At 38.5% G+C, this 21,764-nt stretch overlaps 1 protein-coding gene across 21 annotated transcripts in view; it reads left to right on the forward strand.

The window, feature by feature from the left end:
- MPDZ (multiple PDZ domain crumbs cell polarity complex component) overlaps positions 1–21,764 on the forward strand; it is a 101,959-nt gene that overhangs the window by 57,465 nt on the left and 22,730 nt on the right. For 10 of the 21 annotated variants that reach the window (XR_006013638.1, XM_042013205.1, XM_042013204.1 and 7 more), the window contains 12 exons: positions 3,223–3,327; positions 4,123–4,215; positions 4,700–4,877; positions 6,996–7,106; positions 7,634–7,717; positions 10,285–10,386; positions 11,583–11,654; positions 14,419–14,581; positions 15,181–15,377; positions 20,385–20,476; positions 20,740–20,830; positions 21,163–21,243. Coding sequence is in view for 20 of the 21 variants with exons in the window: in XM_042013205.1 (XP_041869139.1) it covers positions 3,223–3,327; positions 4,123–4,215; positions 4,700–4,877; positions 6,996–7,106; positions 7,634–7,717; positions 10,285–10,386; positions 11,583–11,654; positions 14,419–14,581; positions 15,181–15,377; positions 20,385–20,476; positions 20,740–20,830; positions 21,163–21,243 (1,369 nt within the window). In the remaining variant the exon portion in view is untranslated. The remainder of the gene's footprint in view (positions 1–3,222; positions 3,328–4,122; positions 4,216–4,699; positions 4,878–6,995; positions 7,107–7,633; positions 7,718–10,284; positions 10,387–11,582; positions 11,655–14,418; positions 14,582–15,180; positions 15,378–20,384; positions 20,477–20,739; positions 20,831–21,162; positions 21,244–21,764) is intronic. The other 11 variants (XM_042013217.1, XM_042013218.1, XM_042013221.1 and 8 more) reach the window with 5 other exon arrangements.

Genomic DNA, 21,764 nt, shown 5'->3' on the forward strand with positions numbered 1-21,764 from the left:
AATTCCTTTAACAGGAAAAAAACTAAGACTAAACTAAAACCCCAACACTGCCCATGAGCACTAAGCAGGGAAAAAAACTCTTCAAAATCTGAGGTCTTTAATGCAGTGTGACCTTGCCAAGTGTCAAAGAAGGCAGGAGCAGGTTGAATGGCCTCTTAGCAAGGACTGCTTTCTGGCATACGTATTTCCTAAAAATGTAGTTTACCACAGAGGGAGCGTTTTTGGTAAAGCTTTTCATTTCAATAATAACATGCAAAACAGAGAGAGTAGGAGGACAGTCACATCAGTAATACAGGTATTAAGAGCAGCTAGGGAAACTTTTGCAGTTAACCAGACTTTGGAAATCATGAGCAAGATTCCATGTGGAATATAACTTTTCATGTATTTGACCCATGTAATTTGGTTTTCTTTTGTATGTTACTTTTTTTTGCAAAATGCAAGTGTTCTGGTTTATATTAGTGAAACAGCTGAAGCATTACAGAAATCTAGTTGTAGATAAGAATGAACATAAAAACATATTGAATGTTCCTTTGAGTGCTTTAAATTAGACTATTAGAACTGTAGCTAAGCACTAGAATAGAAATAATGTATTTTTCCAAAGAGCTTAAAATGTATCAGCTCCCAGTGAGATTATCTAAATTTTATTCCATCTGTGGAAATCTATTATGTAATTCAGTTGCTCAATTTTAGATGCATATTTTAAAAATTGTAAAGCAAACTTTTCTTTGCAGTTCCTGTGCTGTACACAGCAAGTGAAGCTAAGGCATCTTTTGGGAGATGTTTCTAAGTAGCATTTAAAACTCTTTGAGAGCATTCTTTGAGTCATATCTTTTTAATATTTCAGTACAATGTCAGTTATTTAATCATGTAATGAAAAACAATAGGGTATCCCAGAAGTTGGAGTGCATATGGTTTGCCTCCCCCCTGAGATCAGCTGATCTCAAGTGCTCATGTATAAGGCAAGGACTATACACCCGTGGACCTTGGAACCCTGCGTAATTGTTTGCCTTGTGCTCCTTGCAGAAAAGGACTAGACAAGAGTTGATACCTACTGGAGACTGTACTGTCAGAGTTACACTCTGCTGTATACATTGAGGCTGAATCTGGGCTAACCTTTTTCCTTTGTAGGAATGTGCCATTCTCCTTTCCACACTTCGAACCATAGCTTCCAGCTTCAGTTTAGCATAAAGAAGATTATCCAAGCCTTCTAGCCAGCAGAAACATTGTTTGCAGTTTTGGTTTCTTTACTGCATCTTTCTGTCAAGGGAAAGCTACATTATTTCCTAATTTTTATAAGTGATGAATGTTAACTGAATGAGTGTTACGTTTTCTTACATTGAAATGTAATTTGCAGATCTTACAGCTTGTGTAGAGGCAAGGTATTCTTATGGGCCTACCTGATGAAGCTGCTGCATCAGCATTTGACCCATGGGTTTTGTGAGCATAATACTTCGCTGTTGTTCGACACACTTAGAGTTGGAGATGACTGAGAAATAGTAGTCATTATTTTTGAAAATTCTTTTCTCTCTCTCTTCTTGCTGTTTCACTTCTGGGTCTTCACAGAATAGTGCTGCATGCCTGTAGCATTTTCCAGTGCTAGAATGCCCTCAGGAAAGGCAGATAAGAGCTGGTGATGTTGTGCTGAGGGTTTGTTTCCTAGTGTATGTTAACTTCTCAGCACTCCAAAAGGAAAATATGTTATGACTAGTGGAGTAACACTTGTGTGTTTGAAAAAAGGCCAGTGCAGAACAGGGAGGAGATTTTAGAAAGAAGTAAAGCTGGTGATAATAAAGATTTTTAGAATGGATATGGATTTAGATAATAGGGTTTTAGAAATTTTCATAAAATGAACTAGGAAGTTTCTTCTGTTCAGCACCCTAGGCACCTCCATACTGACCCTTTTTGCATGTTTCTAGATATGGTAGGTGTGAGAGGAGATAAGGAACATGCTTGGACACATACACAGATGGACAAATTAAGGTGGTCCTTACAACAATTTTTGGTAGTGTTTTAGACTGACAGCATTAGTCATATAAAAGTTTATTTACATTTCTTCTGATGCTTGATGTATTCAGCAGAAGAATACTGCAAGGCAGAATCAGTGGCAATCAGGGTGTGACAGAAAGGACATCAATCAGGAGTGATGGACAGGAGACGGCTCCATGTAAGAGCCTCAGACCCGCAAGTGTCTCTTCCCAGCAGCTTACACATCCTTGTGAAGTGGCCAAGACCATTTATTTTTCTTTTAGCCCTGTCTCTTCCATGGAGAAATATGTTATTTTTTCTTTTAACAGTGTGATGTTTGGCAAGACAGACTTTTTTCTGCCGTTTTTCCATCAGCCTTACTTCTTGGTATACTTGAGTCTGATAGCTAAGCTGCTTAATGAACAACTGTAGGTTTTTAAAAAGACAAAGCATTGTTCAAGGAGGACTATCTAAGTAGCCCTGTTTATATGATGGTATATACCATGGTATCCTTTTGCCTCCCAGGTGGAAGTTTTTTTCTAAGGTACATTCTTCAAGCCTTAATCTTTTTTTGCCTCTTTATTTCACTCTTCCCAGTCTATTGGGCTATTTCTGTTTCTGGCATTCAAACATCAGCTGGAGTCTCCACATCATTTGGCTGGTAAAACATGTCTGTCTGACTGTCCCAAACCGGTTGGAAGTGCATGAAGGCCTGGAGGAAGGAGTTGAGCAGGGGATTGGTACCTGTGGCATTGGTGGTGTGCTGTAACAGATTTATATGTCCAAACCCATGAAGTGTTCTTCACTAAAATCATAGAAATCTAAAATAAATATAAAACCACCCAGAAAAGCACAAAACCTCCTACAGGCCAACTTCCAGAAACATTTTCAGCAGTCATTGGGGGTGGTAATGGTACCTTAAACCTCACAGATCCTTCAATGTTTGTCTTTGCACAAGGAATCTCTGTTTTGAATGAGGCTGGATTGTCCCTTGTTACATTCTTGTCACTGTTCAAGCACCATTTACTTTAATTATAAAAAATTATATGCTGTTCAGCTACCTAATTTGACTGTAAATGTGTACTTGTTGCAAAGTCACAAAGGATTGCGTAAATGCTTATTCCCAACATACCAGCACTGTGGCTTTGAAGTCAACAAAGCAGTCGTGAGTGGCTTCCTCATATCCATACCACACACCCACCAAAGGGAGGACTGGCATTCCTCATGCTAGTTTAATCATGTCCCGTTTTATTGCAGTATTACATATGTGCCAGCAGAAAATTTAGACGAGTACAGGGCCAGTATGGGACAACAGACAGAGGGAGATGTGCCGCTTGAACTTTTTCCTTCACATATTGTCAGGTGAGTCAAAAGGCGGATGGTTTTCTCCCAGATAGCTCTTGAATCTGACTCTTTCCATACACCTTGCACATTTTGGGGAGATAAGTTTTGTTTTAGAAGAGATGAAAGATGGATGATTTTCTTCAACCAGCAGCCACTAAAATAAAAAGCTGTTAAGAATACAGTTTTTGCTTTGACTAGCAAATTCTTAAGCATTCTTACAAGACTGTTTGATCTGTGCAAAAAGGAGATTGAATTGTTTCTCATCCTAAATTTCTCTTAAATACCATGTAATTGGATTTATGGATTGCCACAAATACTGAAGTGCTTCCAACATAAGACTTTGGTATTGATGGTCTTTCCAGAACATAACTGTAAAGAATAAATTGTGCCATTCTTTTCCTTGAGTTTCAAAAAGTCATTGCTGTTACAGTCCAAAATTTCAAAGTGATTAATAATTGGGGTCTTTTTAAATTTATCTCCAAAAGCAGTAAGTTTTGTTGAGTGTTGCTGTTGTAATTTCTTCCATTTTGAAAATAGTTAATTGCCTTTAGCTTTGAGTTAGTTCTAATTCCAAATTGTAGTCTTTTATTCCATGTTGTGGATAGAAACTTCATTGCAGAAAAAAAGTGGACAGGGGCTCCCTGAACACCATATGTATTGTAACAGACATCAGAGAAAGAAGTTCCTTCCGTGAATCTGGGAGGTACAAATTCTAATGCTGGCAGGGTGATTCAATATATGAATTTTTTCAGAAAAATCTAATGATTATATGTATTCTTTAGAAATAAATTGCATGTTCCTGTTTATCATCAGGGAACTCCCAGAGCTTCCAGAACGTGAAGAGGGGGAGGGAGAAGAAAGTGAACTTCAAAATGCAGCTTTCAGTAACTGGAACCAGCCCAGAAAGTAAGTGCAGGTCTAGTTGCACGTAATAAAATGTCACCTGAAATTCAAAAATTTTGAAATATATTTTAAGAGGAGTAAAAAACTAACAGAATCGCTGCACTTTTGTATGTTGTGCATTGCAGGAATAATTAACAATTGACTTTTACTGCCATTGGGCTAAATCCCTGCAATCTAGCAGTTTCTTGATTGTTAGAGTAATTTATCTTTACTTAGCCCAAGCTGACCCTCAGGGATCAAGTCAGAAAAGATGAAGAGAAAGATTCAGTTTCTATTAGAACCCAAACTACGTGACCAGCTCTAGACTCAATTACAGAATTTCTGATCAATCCAGTAGATAACTTCCACTGAAAGGCAAAACTGTGCAAGGAGGAGTTACGTCAGAATTTTTTAAAATAATTTTGCAAATCCAGGTGTCTTCAGTATGCAACTTTGTCATAATGACAACAGATTTTAATTTATTTTCCTCCTTTTTTTGACACAAAAGGGTCGAACTCTGGAGAGAGCCTAGCAAGTCATTGGGGATCAGCATTGTTGGAGGACGAGGGATGGGAAGCCGCCTGAGTAATGGAGAAGTGATGAGAGGGATCTTTATCAAGCATATCCTGGAAGACAGCCCAGCTGGAAAAAATGGAACACTGAAAACTGGAGATCGGATTGTAGAGGTAGCATCTGAATGCCTTTTGCTACAATTCCCCCAGCATCTCAGGAGTCACTGAGATGGATGGGTGGTTTGGGCTGACAGCTGTGCAATTGCTTCAGCTGATACCACTTGAGCCTCATGGACTGTAGTACCATCTGCTGATGTTTGTGTCCAGACAGCTGTCTGTTAAGTTGAATATCCAACCTGAAACATAGATGGCTGACTGTGTGAGCAGGGATCTACAAAGCCAGCAGTTTGACCTGCCTATTTTAAAACCAGCATGTGTAAGAAAAAGCTTAAGTTTGGTGAAACTAAAAGATTTTTCGCCTTTGCGTATTGGATAGCAATAGAAATAGCCAGTGCAAACCATGCAAATGAATGCCAAGCTTATTTTCCTCTTAAATCTTAATCAATTCGCATCATTCTTGTGCATTTTGTGCAGGAATTAAGGGGGGCACAATTTTTTTTTCTCTTGACATGAAGAAATCTGGGTTTGATACTTCAGACCTCAAGAACATTGTGCCCATGCCTGAGTGTAATGTTGCCAGGGTATTGCAGGGAGGGGTTTATCTTAATTTCTCTTCTACTTAGAAATGTGCTCATGCAGCCACTTCTGCTTTCTCACATAAAGATATTGAAGAATGAACATGCTGAAGGGAATAGGTCTTTCCTGGCATGACTATCAGGGTCAGATACTGCCCTATCTCCAGTGTCAGGCTATAAGGAACTGCCTCTGCTTAACTGTGCTGGATGTCCTTAGCTGACTATCCATCGGTAAGCACAACAAGCAGAGTGATGGAGTTGGTGATTCTGGCTCAGAGTTGGCTTGACTTACATGGTGGTACTGAAACTGCAGTTTGCTGTTTGCTACAAGATCCATATCAAGAATCTTGAAATAATACTTTAGTATAGGTAGCACTTTCTACAACAGGATGCAACAGTTTGCAGTATATAAGAAGTTGGGAGATGGAATTTTGCTGGAAGGCCACAAAGTTAAAAACATTAATTTCATGTTAATAACTGGATTTTTATGAGTGCAGTTGTTTCTGGTAGTGATGCTGGCAGAAGCTGGAATGGGTGAGTGAAATCAAAATGTTGTGTTAATGTGACTGTTTCTGAATGGACTGTTTCAGTTTCTCATGTTGTGGCGTATGTAAACTTGATCTCTGTAGTGTGTACAGTTTTTCAGACATGGGAAGTTGGAGAGTGGTATTGTTTTTGATCAGTTCCTCGTAGGTTTAGAATTTCTCTCAGATTGTTTTTATGCTCTCCTATTTGCACTGGATGGTTAAGTCTGAGTTAGAAAAGTAAAAAGTTGTTGAGGTAATCCTCACCATATAACTTTGTGTGCTAGAATTGCTACTAACAAATAACCTTTCTGTGTTAGCTTCTAGCTTTTATTGTGGTCATTGTGAGAATACTTTACTGATACTAACCTCACCGTAACATTGTTCTTACCTGGATATCAGGACAAATTGCTTTACACACCCACGCATATACAGACATGAAAGAAAACAACCAGGCACAAAAATGACCAGGGACAAATTAGCCATCCTTTGTAAATGCCTTCTTCTAGAAGCCATTAGTTTTTCAGCTCTGACCTAAAAATTTAACTTCTGAAGAAATTGTCTCGTACCTAAAATTGATCTTACCTTGCTCTAAAAAACAAAAAAAAAAAGAAGAAAAGAAAAAGGTACACTGTACCAGCATAATACCTCATCATTAAAGACTCTCCAGCACCTAACAAGTTTCAGTTTTTAAATCTCATAAAGTCCTGGGTAATAGTTTTTTCTTAAGATGAGATTCGCAGGAAGCAGTATTTGGTAAACACTACCACTCTCTTCAGATTATCATATCTCTTCTGTTACATTGCCTGAGGGAAAACTTGTGGAGCCTGAACTAAAAATGTTGAAAATCCTATTTTTAAAACAGAGGAATAGGAGAATATTTATTTATTGTCCTATCAGTTCTCTTGGAAATACCAAACCTGTGTGTGAGGGACCTCAGGCCACGTCAGGAGAAAGGTTTCCACTAAAAACAGAGGTTTGGGTTTTAGTCAAAGTTTCCTAACCAAAACTCAAGACTGACTCATGACATTTGTAGCTTCTTGCAATGTTAAGATGAGGCCTTCCAATTACAGGTGGATGGAATTGACCTCAGAGATGCCAGCCACGAACAAGCTGTGGAAGCCATACGGAAGGCAGGCAATCCTGTAGTCTTTATGGTACAGAGCATTATAAGCAGACCAAGGGTAAGCATAAAGAATGTGAAAAGAGATGTAATTCATAGTAATAGATGAAGCAAATGTTCAAGATGGTGGTGTTTGGGAATGGGATATTTAATCCTGAAAGTGCCATCTCAACTACTTCAGGAACAAAGATTTGATTTAAGTATTATTTCCATTTAGAATGAAATCGATTTGGATTTGGAAATACCCTCCAGCACGCCGTCCTCAAACTATTTTGAAAAGCCTCAAGAAAGATAATTTGTTGGGGGGCAGAGTAGGAGTCTAACTAAAACCAACTCTTAGAGATTGACAGCATGTCTGAGGAGCGCATGCAGAAATACAGCACCTGTTAAAAAATTCCTTGGACGTTAATGAAAGGACCTAGAAGTACACGGAAGTTTTCCGTCACTAAGCTGCATGGACATTGCAGACAAAAGCTACTGAGCTTTAATATAAGTTGCTTGCATCACTAGAAACTAAACTTCTTCATTGTAGAGTCTGTGTAAGCTGCATGTTTATTTACTAGTTGTCTCATAACTCTTGTTCTCCAGCCAGAGTCTCTTTATAGCCCTCCTTCAGCTTCTGCTCCCTGTGGGCAGAAAACTACTAACCCATTTTATCGTCAGTCATCTAAGGTAAAGTTGCATGAAAAAGCTCTGTTGAATGTTGATTATTGATACTGAAGCTACTAAAGTAAGGCTTTTGCATTTGCTGTGATGTGAACAGAATTGCCACTCCTGAATGTTTAGGCCTATTTGGCATGGAAGTGATGCCATTACTTTATCACAACTTTTATTTAGAGAATGCTTCTTTGCTATTTTTGGTTGTAGTTCTTTATTCTCTCTTTTCAGATTAAGCTTGTTGGTTATTTCTTGACTGTACTAACAAACTCTTGTTTCTCTGTGAGCAGAAACATTGCAAATGCTCTTCCTGTACCCGTACATTATGTTGTGATCTTCATAAATGGCATTATATTTATTATTTTCATCTTTTGAAACTGACACTTGTACTTTATAGTAAGATCTTATGAGGGAATTTCCTGCTTTCATTCATATCCAGTCACCCAAATAGCCAGCTGCCTGCACACACGAGCTATAATTATTATGGTACCACTATGTATTCAACCAGGCAGTCAGTTTTAAGTGACATGTAGTTAATGAGTCCATTTCTTTCCTTTTGTTGTTTTCATTCAGGTTTAGTAGTTAGAGATCCTGTGTATACTCCAGAATAGCCCAAATAATGCACGTGGACTGTGAAAAGATAGTGATAGTTTTGCTATTAAGGAGTTACCCATTGAGTGTGTGTTTCATACTAATACTCCACTGTGTATTTCTGAGTAAGAAACAATATATGACTGTGATTATGGTTCCATAGTAGTGTTACAGCATTATGCTTGATGAAATGCTAGCTAGTTCCTGATAACTTAGCATCTTGGACACATTGATAAAATTCTGAACAGAAGTTAGTTAAAAAAAGGAAAAAACAGAAAGAAAAATCCTGTTACTTGAGGCTTTATTTGAATTTAAAAAATAGTTAAAGAGGAAATTCCCTTTATTTTAGCATTTGTTTTTCTTGTCCTAGACTGCACAAGAAAGTATGCTAAACTGAACTGTTCAGGCAAATTCAAATGCTCCATATTTTATCACAGTAATCAGTCTGTATTAATACAATGCTTTTGCATGGATTAATATTAGGGCTAGTATTTCAGGAGCTATGCCATCATGACAAAATAAAAAAGGCAAAATTTTGAATGACTGTAGCTGATCTTTTGTTTCCTCTTTTACTAGAATTTTACTGTTGTTATATGAAATGTTTGTGATGTTTATTTTAGTTACCTAAAATTTCAACAAGATACATTTTAAAGTTCTTTGCAGATGAATTGTATTTTTAAAGTGTAATAGCATGATTATAGTAACAAATTACTTTTCACGAATTTCTCTTTATAAAATTCAAAATCAACTGTGAATCACATTCACAGAAAATCTTGTTGTACCCTAGGGAAAACAGCCTGTTGACTTTAAGTGACTTGCCCATGAAGACACCTTGGTCATTCATGGCATTACTTTGTCACTGCTGAAGATACAGTAGAGCCAAGACATAAGTTGTCTTACCAAATTGCATTACTTTTTTGCAACATGGTATTTGAAAATAAATGTTTAGGGCTGTGTTTACTATTTTTGGAAGAATTTAAAAAACCAAATGCATTAAGAAATTTTTTAAACAGCACCGTATATTTGGATTAAATTACTCTTGATATAAATGATCCTGGAAGGTTTTCACATTTCTGTCTATACTATTTTTCAGGAGTGTTAAACTTACAGCCCTAAGACTTACAGGTAATTTCCAGATGGATAGACATAGTATATTTGTGAAATATAATATATAGTGAAATTACTTCTAGGTATACACAGTATATTTCCAACATACTATTTGAAATCAGAGCCGTTTCCTCCTTATTAAGCAGATTCTGATCTCAAAATAGAACACAGTACAAAACCTGCATAGGGAATATAAATGGTCAAATGATATTCTTTTATTTGATCTAAATGTGTAAACTCCTTTTCTCTTAAATAATAATGAGAAAGTACCTTGCTTCAGGGGAAGACCAGAGTATTTAGTTTCAATAAAGTATAGATTCAGGCAATTATACATGCATATGCACGTATACGAAGTGTTATGTAAAAATTATTATTAGATATGAAATCTGCTTAGAGATGCCTGATATTACTAAACCCTCACTTCTCCAAAATAAACAGAGTGTGTTACCACAGAAGTTAAATCAAATTATGAGAATCTGTGGTTTTCAAAATAAAACTAAATCTACTACATTATTACAGGTAATTGTGTTCATCCTAACCCAGAAATCCACAATTTTTTCAATTAATTAATGTGTGAGAGTGTCCCATATGCTGAGATGTTTGGACAAAATTGTACAAATATCACAGCACATAAATGCTGTGCAGTTCTGCACTTGATGTACTCTGTGGTCTAGAACAGGTGTGAGGATTGGTGCTTTTCCTCTCTGCTGCCAGAAACACAGGGCAAATACAGTTTTTCCCAGCTTCACATATCTGTTGCAAAGTGCAGAAAGTGGACCCTGTTTGGTTAGCCCAAACAACTAAATAAATATGTTTTGCTTCATGAGTGAAAATAATTTGTTTAAATTTTTTTTTGCTTAGTTTCTATTATGCTTTCCTTTTAGAACCCTTCCCTGCCTTTCCCGCAGAACAGTGTTTTCTGTAGGCCAGCTGTCTTCAGCAGCACTAACCCATTTGCTGATTCTTCTCAGTTCAACACTGCTAAGGTTGGATGATGACACACTATCTTTTCATTCACCAAACATCCTATGTGTGCTTCTTTCTCATTACTGTCTCTCTACATTTAATTTCTTTCATACCAGTTTCTGTTAAATGCTATGCTGATGAGCTTGAGAATTCTATATAGTGAATTTAAAAGACACAGACATGCATGTACACAGAACAGTTATGGAGAAATTAAAAAATGCCAGCTCCATTAATCATAGCCACGAAATCTGATCTATCCAGAGCTACCAAAGGAGTAGGTTTTTAGTTATAAGATCAGTCCCTGTGGTATATGTTAAAATACCAACCAAGGGTAACTGTCTTACCAGTGTAAGGTGTTTTGCTGCTATGTACTTCTTTTTGGTTTTTTGTGGTTATGACTTTCCAGCCTTGATATCTCTCTTTTATTTTTGCATGAAAAAAAAAAAAAACACTGGCAGCTTTTTTTTATGATAATTCATGAAAATATTTTCCCTCTGCTTCTTGAAAATTCTTTTAATGCACCATGAATAGGACGCTGATGTCTTTGGAAATATAAAAAAGTTAGATTTTTTTTTTTTTTTTGTGGCTAGTGCTTACTTACTGCATGTTGTTCACAATGGGAACAGAGTTAATCTCTAACATGTTAATAAAAAAAGTTTAATCCTAATGTGCATGCATTTTTGATTTAATAAAATAATTTCTAGCTGGTTTTACGTCTTGGAAGTGATTGTGCCCTTTGTCTATTTTCACATGTTGTCAAAAATATTGAATGTGCAACAAACACTTATAATATGATCTGTGGTGTATAATTGCATGTGTGTTTTGAAATCTCTTTTTGTGTTTTGTTACAGTTCTGAGGAAAGGGAGTAGACATGTAACATAAATGATGACTCGTGTTTTCTATATTTTCAAAAGTATTTCTGAAAAAAATTGCACATATTTTAAAAGACAGCCTGATGATCCTGCAGTTTCTGCATAATTCCTTTTTTAGCATTGATATAAGAATGGTCTTCTGTCATCTCCGTCCTTTTCTGAACACTGATGAATCAAGGTCCTCAGTAATCCCTTAAATACTTTTGTCCATTTATAAATCAAGTTAATAAAGTTGCTGCAATTAGTAAAATGAATCTGTAATTGAAAATGAGTTATTGGTTAATAGTACTGTGTTTTGCCAAAGGTGCTGTAACATGTGGATTGCTGTTTTCTGTTACTGTAGGAGGTATCGAATCCAGTTAGGGTTACCTTCCGTTGTTCCCCAACTAACCCTTTTGCTCCCACACCATTCAAGGTTTGTCTTAATTCCCATCAGTTGGTCCTACTGTATGTGTGCTGTACATTTGTACATGGCCTGTGATACCTTCTGGAGTACTGCTTCTTCCTCCACCTGTGCCTTCATTTTTTCAAGCTCCAGACTTGCTGTCATTTTCAGTACTTGCTTGGCTGTGATCAGAGTGACCCTCATAGTTGAATGGGTTCAGCAACTGTTGGATGCTTTGCATTTTAAATGAAATACTGCGGTGTGACACACTGAAAGTATTTCATGAGTTAAAGCCTTGTAGGATTTTTGTGCATTGCCCGATTCAGGGAGCAAAAGTCTTATGTGTGTGTAAACTGTGGGGACCGGCTTCTTCTTCTGGCTGTTGAAATGTGATGTGTCAGGCTGAGTTCTGGAAGCAGGACATCTTCCCCTCCACCCAAATGGCATTGTAGCACAGTTTTTACCCACCTACAAGGGCACCTTGCTTCCACTTTGATTTCAGCATTTCCTTAAACATCAGAAAAGTTTAGGTTATGTTACGTTGTTCTGCGTGTACAGTGGTACAAGAAAGATGCATTTTTTTGTCAATCATATTATGTTGGCTGCAGTTAATAAGTGCTAATCTGACAGGATGTAGCTCTACATCCACACCTTACAGATCTCCCAGAGATCCTTGACACCAATATTTAGTTCCTTTATTTTAGTCATGTTTTCTTTAATTTTGCTGTTCTTGGACACTGTCACTTACAAAGAGTACCTCTAAAGTAATATGCTAATTTTGGTTTTAAAACATAGAGACTAAGTTTTGCTGATCTGGTTTAATCTCACACTTGTATTGGATTTGTCTTGCAAGATTATGGTAGTTGGGGAGGCTATGGGGTGACTTTTGTCATATTTTTTCTCCCCTGTCCAGCTGAAGAAGGGAGTGATAGAGTAGCTTTGGTGAGCACCTGGCCTCCAGCCAGGGTCAGCCCACCAAAACACTGTACTTCCTAATTTCTTCAGGATATTATTTAGCTTTAGTAAAACCCTCAGAAGAACTCTGAAAAAAGAGTGTTTCTAAAAGTACTCTCTCTTTTGCCCCTCCTTGATGTGGAGGTCTATCACCAGCTTTCTTCTTGGTGGACACAGGAATTTTTGATTATGAAAAATAACTTTTAATGTTACTAGGTAGTGTTTCTACTCTTCTCTGATTCTGGTAGGTGACAATGTCTTTCCTAGAATTTTGTTGCTTCAGTTTAGGGATGTTTGGTATCATCTTAGGAGATGACATTGTCTTAGATTTGAAGCATGCAATATGACTAATGATACAAAAAGTCATATAACACTTATATGCGTTCTTTATAAAAATCATTGGCTTGGGTGTCACATTAAAACTTCCCACACTTTTAACACTTAGTGACTTCTTAGTTAAGTTCCTAGAACAGGTTCCTAAATGAAAGGAAAATCTTTTTCAAGCAGAAGCATAATGAGAGAACTGAAATAGGGCATTTGCAATTTCTTTCTATCTTTGGAGTTATAGAGTGAAGATATGTCATTTTTGTTTAGACATGGGACCTTTCTTAAATTTTGAAATTACTAAATTAGTAGCTTTCTAGGTTTCTCAACACTTTCAGTTTTAAAGCCGACAAAGTCTTCCAAGGTGTATGTTGTTATTCATTTCACTGTTGCTCTGATGGAGAGATTACCTGAGGGGTTTTTGCACCTAAAGACACCACCTGAGATACTGTGTTCAAATTTGCTGATGGAGGTAGTAAGAACTGAAAGGATGAGAACAGGGTTATAAATCTAGGGCAGCACACCTGAAAATTTCAGTGTTGGAAAAAGACTTGTTTTTCATTTGAAATTCTTGTTGTTTACTTCAGTAGCTGATCTGCCAAGTATCCAGGTCTCTTGAGCATGCATAAGCTTTGGAGTGATGGCATTCAGACAGAAGTTTCTTGCTTACATGTTTACCCTAAACAAGGCAGAATTATACAAATTTCACATAGTGAAATCCCTGATCAGAGTCCATATTCCTCAAGGAAACTGTCTTGTATGGAAGCTTGCAAGACTGTGGATTTGAGCATTTAACCATTATATTGCAGTAGTCATGTGTTTATACCTCTTAACTTTTTGTGAATATGGTTAGAACACATCAAGACCAAAAGTATTTGTCTCTTGTGATTTAATCTTTATCCTCCTTTGTTTGATCTCCTCTGTGCAGCTTATAGGAAGCTAGTAAATGAGACTGAAAAGGTCCAGTCACTATGGATTTCTTCAGTTATCATCTGTTTAATTTTGGTTTTTAACTGTTCTATCAGTTCATATGCCAGTTATTTCTTTTTCCTGTAGGTATTTTTGAAAGTACCTGGTTTTTTGTTTCCTTTCTCTTTCCTTGTATTTGGCTTGCAAAGCATATGATGGGAGGAAATTATATGTAATGACTTTTAAAAATAAAATTGGTTGTAAGTCTTTTACAAATCTGGCATTAAAACAAAAGCACTTGAGTCTTCATAAGAGGCTTTTTCTGAAACAAAAAGTGGCACATAAAACTTTACTGAATTGGGCCTTTACTGTGAGTTGTTTGCTTCCAGATACATTTTGGTGTGATGTTCTCTCTTACCTTGCCTGGTGTTTGTTTCTGTCTTTGATCTCTTGCCGCCTTTCTGTGTGTTATTAATTTAGAGTTTGAGCTGCTTGGTATTGAAACTTTGAAGCTGTAGTCGTTGCCATTTTGACATTTTTGTATACTAGTTTTCCCTACATAGAGTTTGCATCTTCTTAGCCATTGCGTTTTTCTTGTCCTCTGCAGGCATTTGGTCAGTCAGATGTAGAACCAGAAAAGACTTCGCTTTGTAACTTGCCTCTGCCCCCTCCTTCAGCATTTTCAGGAATGAGCTGTGATGTTGCACAGTCATCTTCTATCAGAGTCCCAGAAGATGTGGAGAAGGAGGATGAGTTTGGTTATAGCTGGAGTAAGTTTTTTCTGTGATAATATTTTAAATACTCAGTATTAAAATTGCGCTGTATAAGACACAGATGTGGGGACATCCAGTTTGAACTGCTTCTTTCTCATGTGCATCGTGGTTTGGGTGTTCAGGGTTGCTGTTTTAGTTGTGTTTGGTCAGATGCACATGGGAAAATACAAAACTCACTTCTTTTTCTTCATTGCACTGCAGTCTTGTTTTTCCTCCATGGTCCAAATTCAATGTAGGAATACTTGAAGAATTTCATTGTACTCCAGGTAACTGATGGCAGTGATCAGTGTTATAGTTTCTGTTACCTGAAGGTGTTACTGGAGAGAAGATTACTTATTGTGTGTATGAAATTTAATTTTTAAGAAAATTTATAATATTTTCTGAAATTATAAGGAAAACAAAAAGCTAGAAATATTATTATAAATCACCTAAGGCTTAGCTTAAAAGAAGGTGTGGTTTACGCTGAAAATTTCAACATCCATTGTGGGCTTCTTCTGTCAGAGACTGCCCACTGAGCACTGATCTTGACTCTCTAGGTGACTTGTGAAACTTTCTAATGTAAATCCAACCTCTGCTACCCACACTTTTACATTTAGAAAAGATCATGCAGCGCTATGGAAATCTACCAGGAGAGTTATACATGATTGAGCTGGAAAAAGGAAAGACAGGTCTGGGACTTAGTCTTGCTGGTAACAAAGACCGATCCAGGATGAGTGTCTTTATAGTGGGAATTGATCCAAATGGAGCAGCTGGAAAAGATGGCAGGTTACAGATTGCAGATGAGCTGCTAGAGGTGAGTTTTTGCAATTTATACTGAAACCCAAATGTACTGATTTCAAAGACCAGATTTCTTGCTGAAATATATATGTTTTTCGGTGGATTTTGAAATCCCAAATTTATCCAAGTTCATATCTCTATGCTATCAAATTTTCCTTCTGATGTATGCCAAATAGTTGTAGCAGTTTTTTTTCCTGGTTATAGTAGAGTTTGGTGCTAATAACACCAAGTTTTGGGTTAGAGCCCTGTATGCACCATTCATGTAAGAGTTGGACTCAATGATCCTTGTGGGTCCCTTCTAACTCAGAAGATTCAGCGATTCTGAATGAAGGTGTGTTGAATAAAAATGTGGGACAACAGCAGTTTCTGAGTTATGGGGATGTTTGGAATGGCAGTGAATTGCAGATCATTAAAAATATTTAAGTCCTCCAGTCCATCTGTCTGTGGAGTACTCCAGACTTTCTAATTAGTTCTCTGTTTACTAGAAGTGGAATAATAGCAGAATATTTTTCTATTGTGCAACACAGAGTGTGGAAATTAAATGGGGGAAACAGGAACATACCTATTTTTATTATGGACTTCTAACTCATGACGTGTTTGGGTGCTATTTTCTAGTGGAGTGACCGAACCACTAAATATGCAACTAACGTTTCCAGTACATATGTGAGCGAAAACTATTTCTATATTCCCACAGCCCAGTTGATGATACTTGCAGATGTATACCCTACTACAGCTTTTCCCATTCTTTCTGGTAGCAGTAGGTAACATGACCCTCACAGAAATGCTTTGTGTAACTTCAAAGCTATGTGTGAAGGTGTTTGAGGATGTACTGGGGAAACGGTTCAGAGAGGCAATGGTGAATCTGAGCAAAGCTTGAGGGAGACATTAAGAAAGTAAATTATATAGGGTGGAAGTTGCAGACTAGGAAAGAAATTAAGGATTTGTGACACTGTGGACCAAGCCTCAAGGAGAGAACTTTGTTGCAGACTCCAGTGTTGTGAGACAGTTCTCTTGAAACATCTGTTTTTAAAATCCTGATGTTGAAGAGCTAGAATATTCTGAGAACACATTGAAACGCATCTGTCTGAATCTGACATCCTGTGATTTCTTGTTTACTGTCCACACTGTAAACTTGCAGACTAATGCTAAGAAATTGCCTCAACCTCTTCTGAGAGGAGACATCTGAGCTTGCTCCCTATATTCCCAAGCAGCTGTCCAGCAGCTGTTGGGGGCCATGTCCCATCACCCCACTTGGCAGCCTGACCATGTATTTTTCACAAGCCTGTGGACAACACTGCAGGGAGTGCTGCATTTGGATTGTCGACTCCAGTGTAAATGACAGGGCTCAAGACCCCTGTGACATGCCTGGTGGACACACCCTGCATAGGAGGTGGTTGCTGTTACGCTCAGCCCTCTGTACAGTGTCTTGCATCTGTTGCTCACTGCTGTGTCTGTGCTTCTATTAGTGCTACCTGTGTGCAATGTATTACTTTCCCCACAGAACTTCAGCACTGTGGTTTTCCATTTTCGAGAAAAAATGCAACTAATAAAATGCAAGCAAGTAATGGCCTTAGTCTGTAAATTCACACTGATAGCTCCTCTCCTATCTGAATCATAGGTGCTTCAGGGTGTTGTAGTGAGTCTGCTCTGCCAAATGGAAAAAAGATTGCCAGGTCACATCTTCAGATAGTAAGTGTGGAACCGTAGAATGGCTTGGGTTGGAAGGGACCTTAAGGATCATCTACTTCCAAGTCTCCCTCAATGGCCTGAGTTGCCAACCACTAGATCAAGTTGCTCAGGTCCCATTCAATCTGACCTTGAACACTTCCAGAGGGAGCATTCACAGCTTTTCTGGGCAACCTGTTCCAGTGCCTCACTATCCTCTGGATAAAGAGTTTTTTCCTGACATCTAATCTAAAACTTTCCATTTAAAACCATTGCCTCTTGTCATATCCCTATTGTCCACGTAAAAAGTTACTCTTCCTCTTTTTTTGTAAGCCCCATTTAGGTTCTGGAAGGCTGAAATGATGTCTCCCCAGAGCTTTCTCTTCTCCAGGCTAAAAAGCCACAACTCTCTCAGCCTGTCTTCTCAGGAGAGGTGCTCTAGCTCTTTGGTCATATTCATGGCCCTCCTGTAGAGCTGCTCTGACAGATCCACATCTTTCTTGTGCTGAGAACTCCATGACTAGAGGTAGAGTCTCATGTGGTTAGAGTAGATGAGGAGAATCCTCTCCCTTGATCTTCTGGTCACACCTCTTTGGATGCAGCCCAAGATGTCATTCACCTTCTGGGCTGTAAGCCTACAGTGTTGGCTCATGTCCAGATTTTCATTCAGAAGAATCCCAAAGTCCTTCTCTGCAGGGCTGCTCTCAATGACTTCTATTCCCAGTCTGTACTCTTGTCTTGGATTGCCCCAACCCAGGTGCAGGACCTTGTAATTGGACTTGTTGCATCTCATGAGATTCCCACAGACCCACTTGACAAGTGTGTCCGGGTCCCTCCAGATAGCATCCCATCCTTATGTTGTGTCAACTACACCAGTCATCTTCGTGTCATCTGCAAATCTGCTGAGGGTGCACTTGATCCCTTCATCTGTTTCATTGATAAAGATATTAAAGAGCCCTGGTCCCAGGACAGACTTGTCACCAGCCTCTACCTGGACACAGAGCCATTGACCACAACACTATGCCTGCCTCCATCCAGCCAGTTCCTTATCCACCCAATAGTTCACCCTTCAAATCTGTCTATCTCTAATTTGAAGGTAAGGATATGCTGTGGAACTTTGTCAAAGGTCTTACAGAGGCTTAGGTTGATGTCATTGGTTGGTCTTCCCTTGCCAGCCATTGCAGTTGCTCTGTCAAAGAAGGATGCCAGATTGGGCAGGCGTGTTTTATCCTTTGTGAAGCTGTGCTGGCCATCTCAGATGACCTCCTTGTCTTTTATGTGCCTTAACATTGCTTCCATGAGGATCTGCTCCATGGTGTTCCCAGGCACAGAGAAGGGGCTCATTGGTCTGTGGTTGCCTAGATCTTCCTTTCTACACTTTTAAGAAGTGAGAGTGATGTTTTATGTTTTCTACTCACTGGGGACCTTACCTGACTTCCATGATTTCTTAAGTAGGATGGAGAGTGCCTTGGCAACTACATCAGCCAGTTCCTTCAGGAACCTGGATTCCAGATCATCAAGCCCCATTGACTTGTGCCTATTCAGTTTCATCAAGTGGTCCCAAACTTACTTTTTGTTTACAGTGGGAGAGAATTTGCTTCCCCCAACCCCCACCTAGAGGTTCAGTAGCTTGAGAGTTGTGGGAAGCCAGACTGTAATTGAAGACTGAAGTGAAGAACTTTTGAGTTCCACACCCTTCTTCATGTCCATTGCCACCAGCTGGCCCTTCTTGTTTGTCAGGGCGGTACACTCTCCTTGGCCTTTCTTTTCTGACCCCTTATAGAATCCCTTCTGATAACTCTTTGCATCCCTTGCCAAAGCCCGTTGCATCTGTGCCTTAGCTTTCCTAAACCCATCTCTACACACATCCCAATCATATCCCTGTACTCTTCCCGGATCATCTGTCCCTAGTTCCACTAGCTGTGCATTTCTTTCTTACTCCTCAGTTTGAGGAGCAGATCCTTGTTTAGCCATGCTGGTTTCCAGCTTGCCTTGCTTGATTTCTTACACGTGGAGATTGAGTATCCTCAAAAAGCTGCCAGCTCTGGTGAGGTCCTCTGTCCCTAAGGACAGTTTCTGAGGGAATCTCATCCACTAATTCTTTAAATGTCTGGAGGTTCATTATTCTAAAGATCAGGGTCAGTTCCAGCTACGCTCTTTTTCAAGTCTGTGTTCCTTGAGATCAGTTATTTAACCAGGGCGTGGTCTCTACAGCCAAGGCTGACTCCCGTCTTAATCTCTCTAATGAGCTCATCCGCACTGGTGAGCATCAGGTCCAGTAACTCTGCTTCTCTGTTTCGTTTGTCCAATACCTGGACCAGGAAGTTATCCTCATGCACTTTAGGAGTCTCCTGGATTGCTTGCAGTCAGCTGTACCACTTTCCCAGCAGACATGAAGATGGTTGAAATCCCCCATCAGGATGAGAGCTTGTGGGCGCGATGAGTTCTGTATCTGAAGCAAGAAATCAGCAGGCTCGCTGTGATCAGGTAGATGTGGCAGACCCTAGACACAAGGTGTCCCTTGCTCTTGCTGTCCTTCATTTTTACACACAGGCTCTTGAGCTATTTTCTTGGCCGTTTCTGAGGCAGCTCTTCACAATCTATCACACACAGCACATGTCTGCCCCTCCTTCCAGCCTTTCTTTTCTGAGAAGGTTGTAGCCCTTGATTGAAGTGTCCCAGTGGTGTGATTCATCCCACCAACTGATTTCCAGTTTCTCTTGCTTGTTACCCATGCTGCCCATATTAGTGTAGAGGCACTTAAGCTGGATTATCAACCTCTTCACCTTTTGAGAAGAACCCTCCTTAGTTCATTTGGGACAATTTAGAGTTGTTTCTCTGCTGCTTGGTGTTTCCTCGTTCCTCTCTGACACACAGAAATACATCCCCTTCCCTCTTTCTCATAAAATCTAGTTTAAAACTCTGCTAAATGTGCTAGTGTTCAGACTTCTGTGTACAAAGTGCCTGGCTCAGGGGTGCAAAGTGCCTGAGATTCAATAAATAATAGCAATCTCGTTGCAGGATATAAGCAATTCATTTATTTGTTACGGTTAGAATTTCCCATGGCCCTGCTTAATCACCTCATCAGTCATGAAGTGATCAATGGCAACTGAAAATAGGTGATGTGCCAAGTTAACCCAATATAACTCAGAGAATGACATTTTTAGCCCTGTGACAGTGTTAGTCTGAAGTCAAACTGTAGTGAATACTTTTACTGGAAGAAGGGAGTGAAAGCAGGACGTAACATAACTCTCTTATACAGTTGCTGTTTAGCCAGTGATATGGACTTTTTAGGCTTAAAAATTAGTTTAAGGAATTAAAATATTTTGGTAAATAATTGCTACCTTTCCTTATCTAGATAAATGGCCAGGTCCTTTATGGAAGGACTCATCAGAATGCTTCCTCAATAATCAAATGCGCACCATCTAAAGTAAAAGTAATCTTTATCAGGTAAGTTCTGGTAAAAAGTTTGGCTGAAAAGGTTTAGTTTTTAATGTGCTCAAGTTTCACACAGTGTTTGTTATTTTTAATTTTGGTAACATAGATGTGCTTTTGATACAATCTTACTAATTGTTAAATACATCTTGGAGTTTTCTGTTTTGATATTTGTTTTGTGAGTGCCATAAACTAAGAACCAGATTTAAACTTGTCTTAAGAAATATGGGGTGGTACTATTACCTTATTACTACATTCTTTAACTGACTATATTGCAGAAACAAAGATGCAGTAAATCAGATGGCTGTTTGCCCTGCAAAGTCAGTAGAGGCTTCACAGTGTACTTCAGGCACACTTCAACACCAAGAGGTAAATATTTGTTTTTCTTACTTGACCAAAATACGTTGTTCTGGATAGAGGAGGACCCTATCTGCTTCGGAAATACAGTAAAAGAGAAAGAAACCCAATAGAAAAACAAGTGAGATTTTAGTAACGTTGCTAAATTTAGTACAGCTGTGATTGATTCTGTTTCGTTTTATATTCTTCTATACTATGAAGTAAGCCTAACATTCCCATCAATAGGGTTTTAGAAGTTTAAGTGAAACTAGGAAATGAAATGAGCAGATTGACTTTAAATGTTTTTGCACTACTTTGTTTTGATGCAAAATGTTTTATATAGTCGCTTTTTCTTTTTCTCTTAGATTGATTTCAGTGTTGCAAACCCAAGTGCATTTTCTGACTTGAGTTCATGTAAAAACATTCAGTATGTGGAACTTCCTAAGGTATGTACTGCATCTATAACAGTCACATTTTTATTCAGTAGCCATTCAATTTTGTAATGCAGTCCCTCTTATGGCAAACAGTCTCTTAGTTACAAGAAGTCAGTGAAGAGATTTCTAGAGATCTTCTGTTCCTGTTTGGGAATGGACAGGACTGTTTTTGATTTGCCAATTGCTTTGTGTCTCTGGAAGAAGTATTCTCTTGTTCTATTTGCAGAACTTTTGATAACCATTTACTGATGGTTCCTCAGGTAAAATCAATGCCCTAATTGTTTTAAGTAACAACTGAATTACAATTTACCTTGTAAGTTTCAAAGGGGTGGGTTTGAATTTAGAAGTGTTTCAGATTTATCTTGGTAGTCAGTATACTGTTTATAGGTTGGCAGAATCTATTCCAGAAGTCATTTAAAACAAAAATATTGGTGCATTGTGAAACCCCAAACTTGGTAAGTCAGCAGGCTTCACTAGGCTTTAGTGAATGTATTCTAACATTTTGATATCACAGTACTTAACCATTTGCATTT

Source organism: Corvus kubaryi, unplaced genomic scaffold, assembly GCF_017639235.1.
Source record: "Corvus kubaryi isolate FWS band 111438036 unplaced genomic scaffold, C.kubaryi_AGA036_p1.0 split1-37296, whole genome shotgun sequence".
Taxonomy (NCBI): domain Eukaryota; kingdom Metazoa; phylum Chordata; class Aves; order Passeriformes; family Corvidae; genus Corvus; species Corvus kubaryi.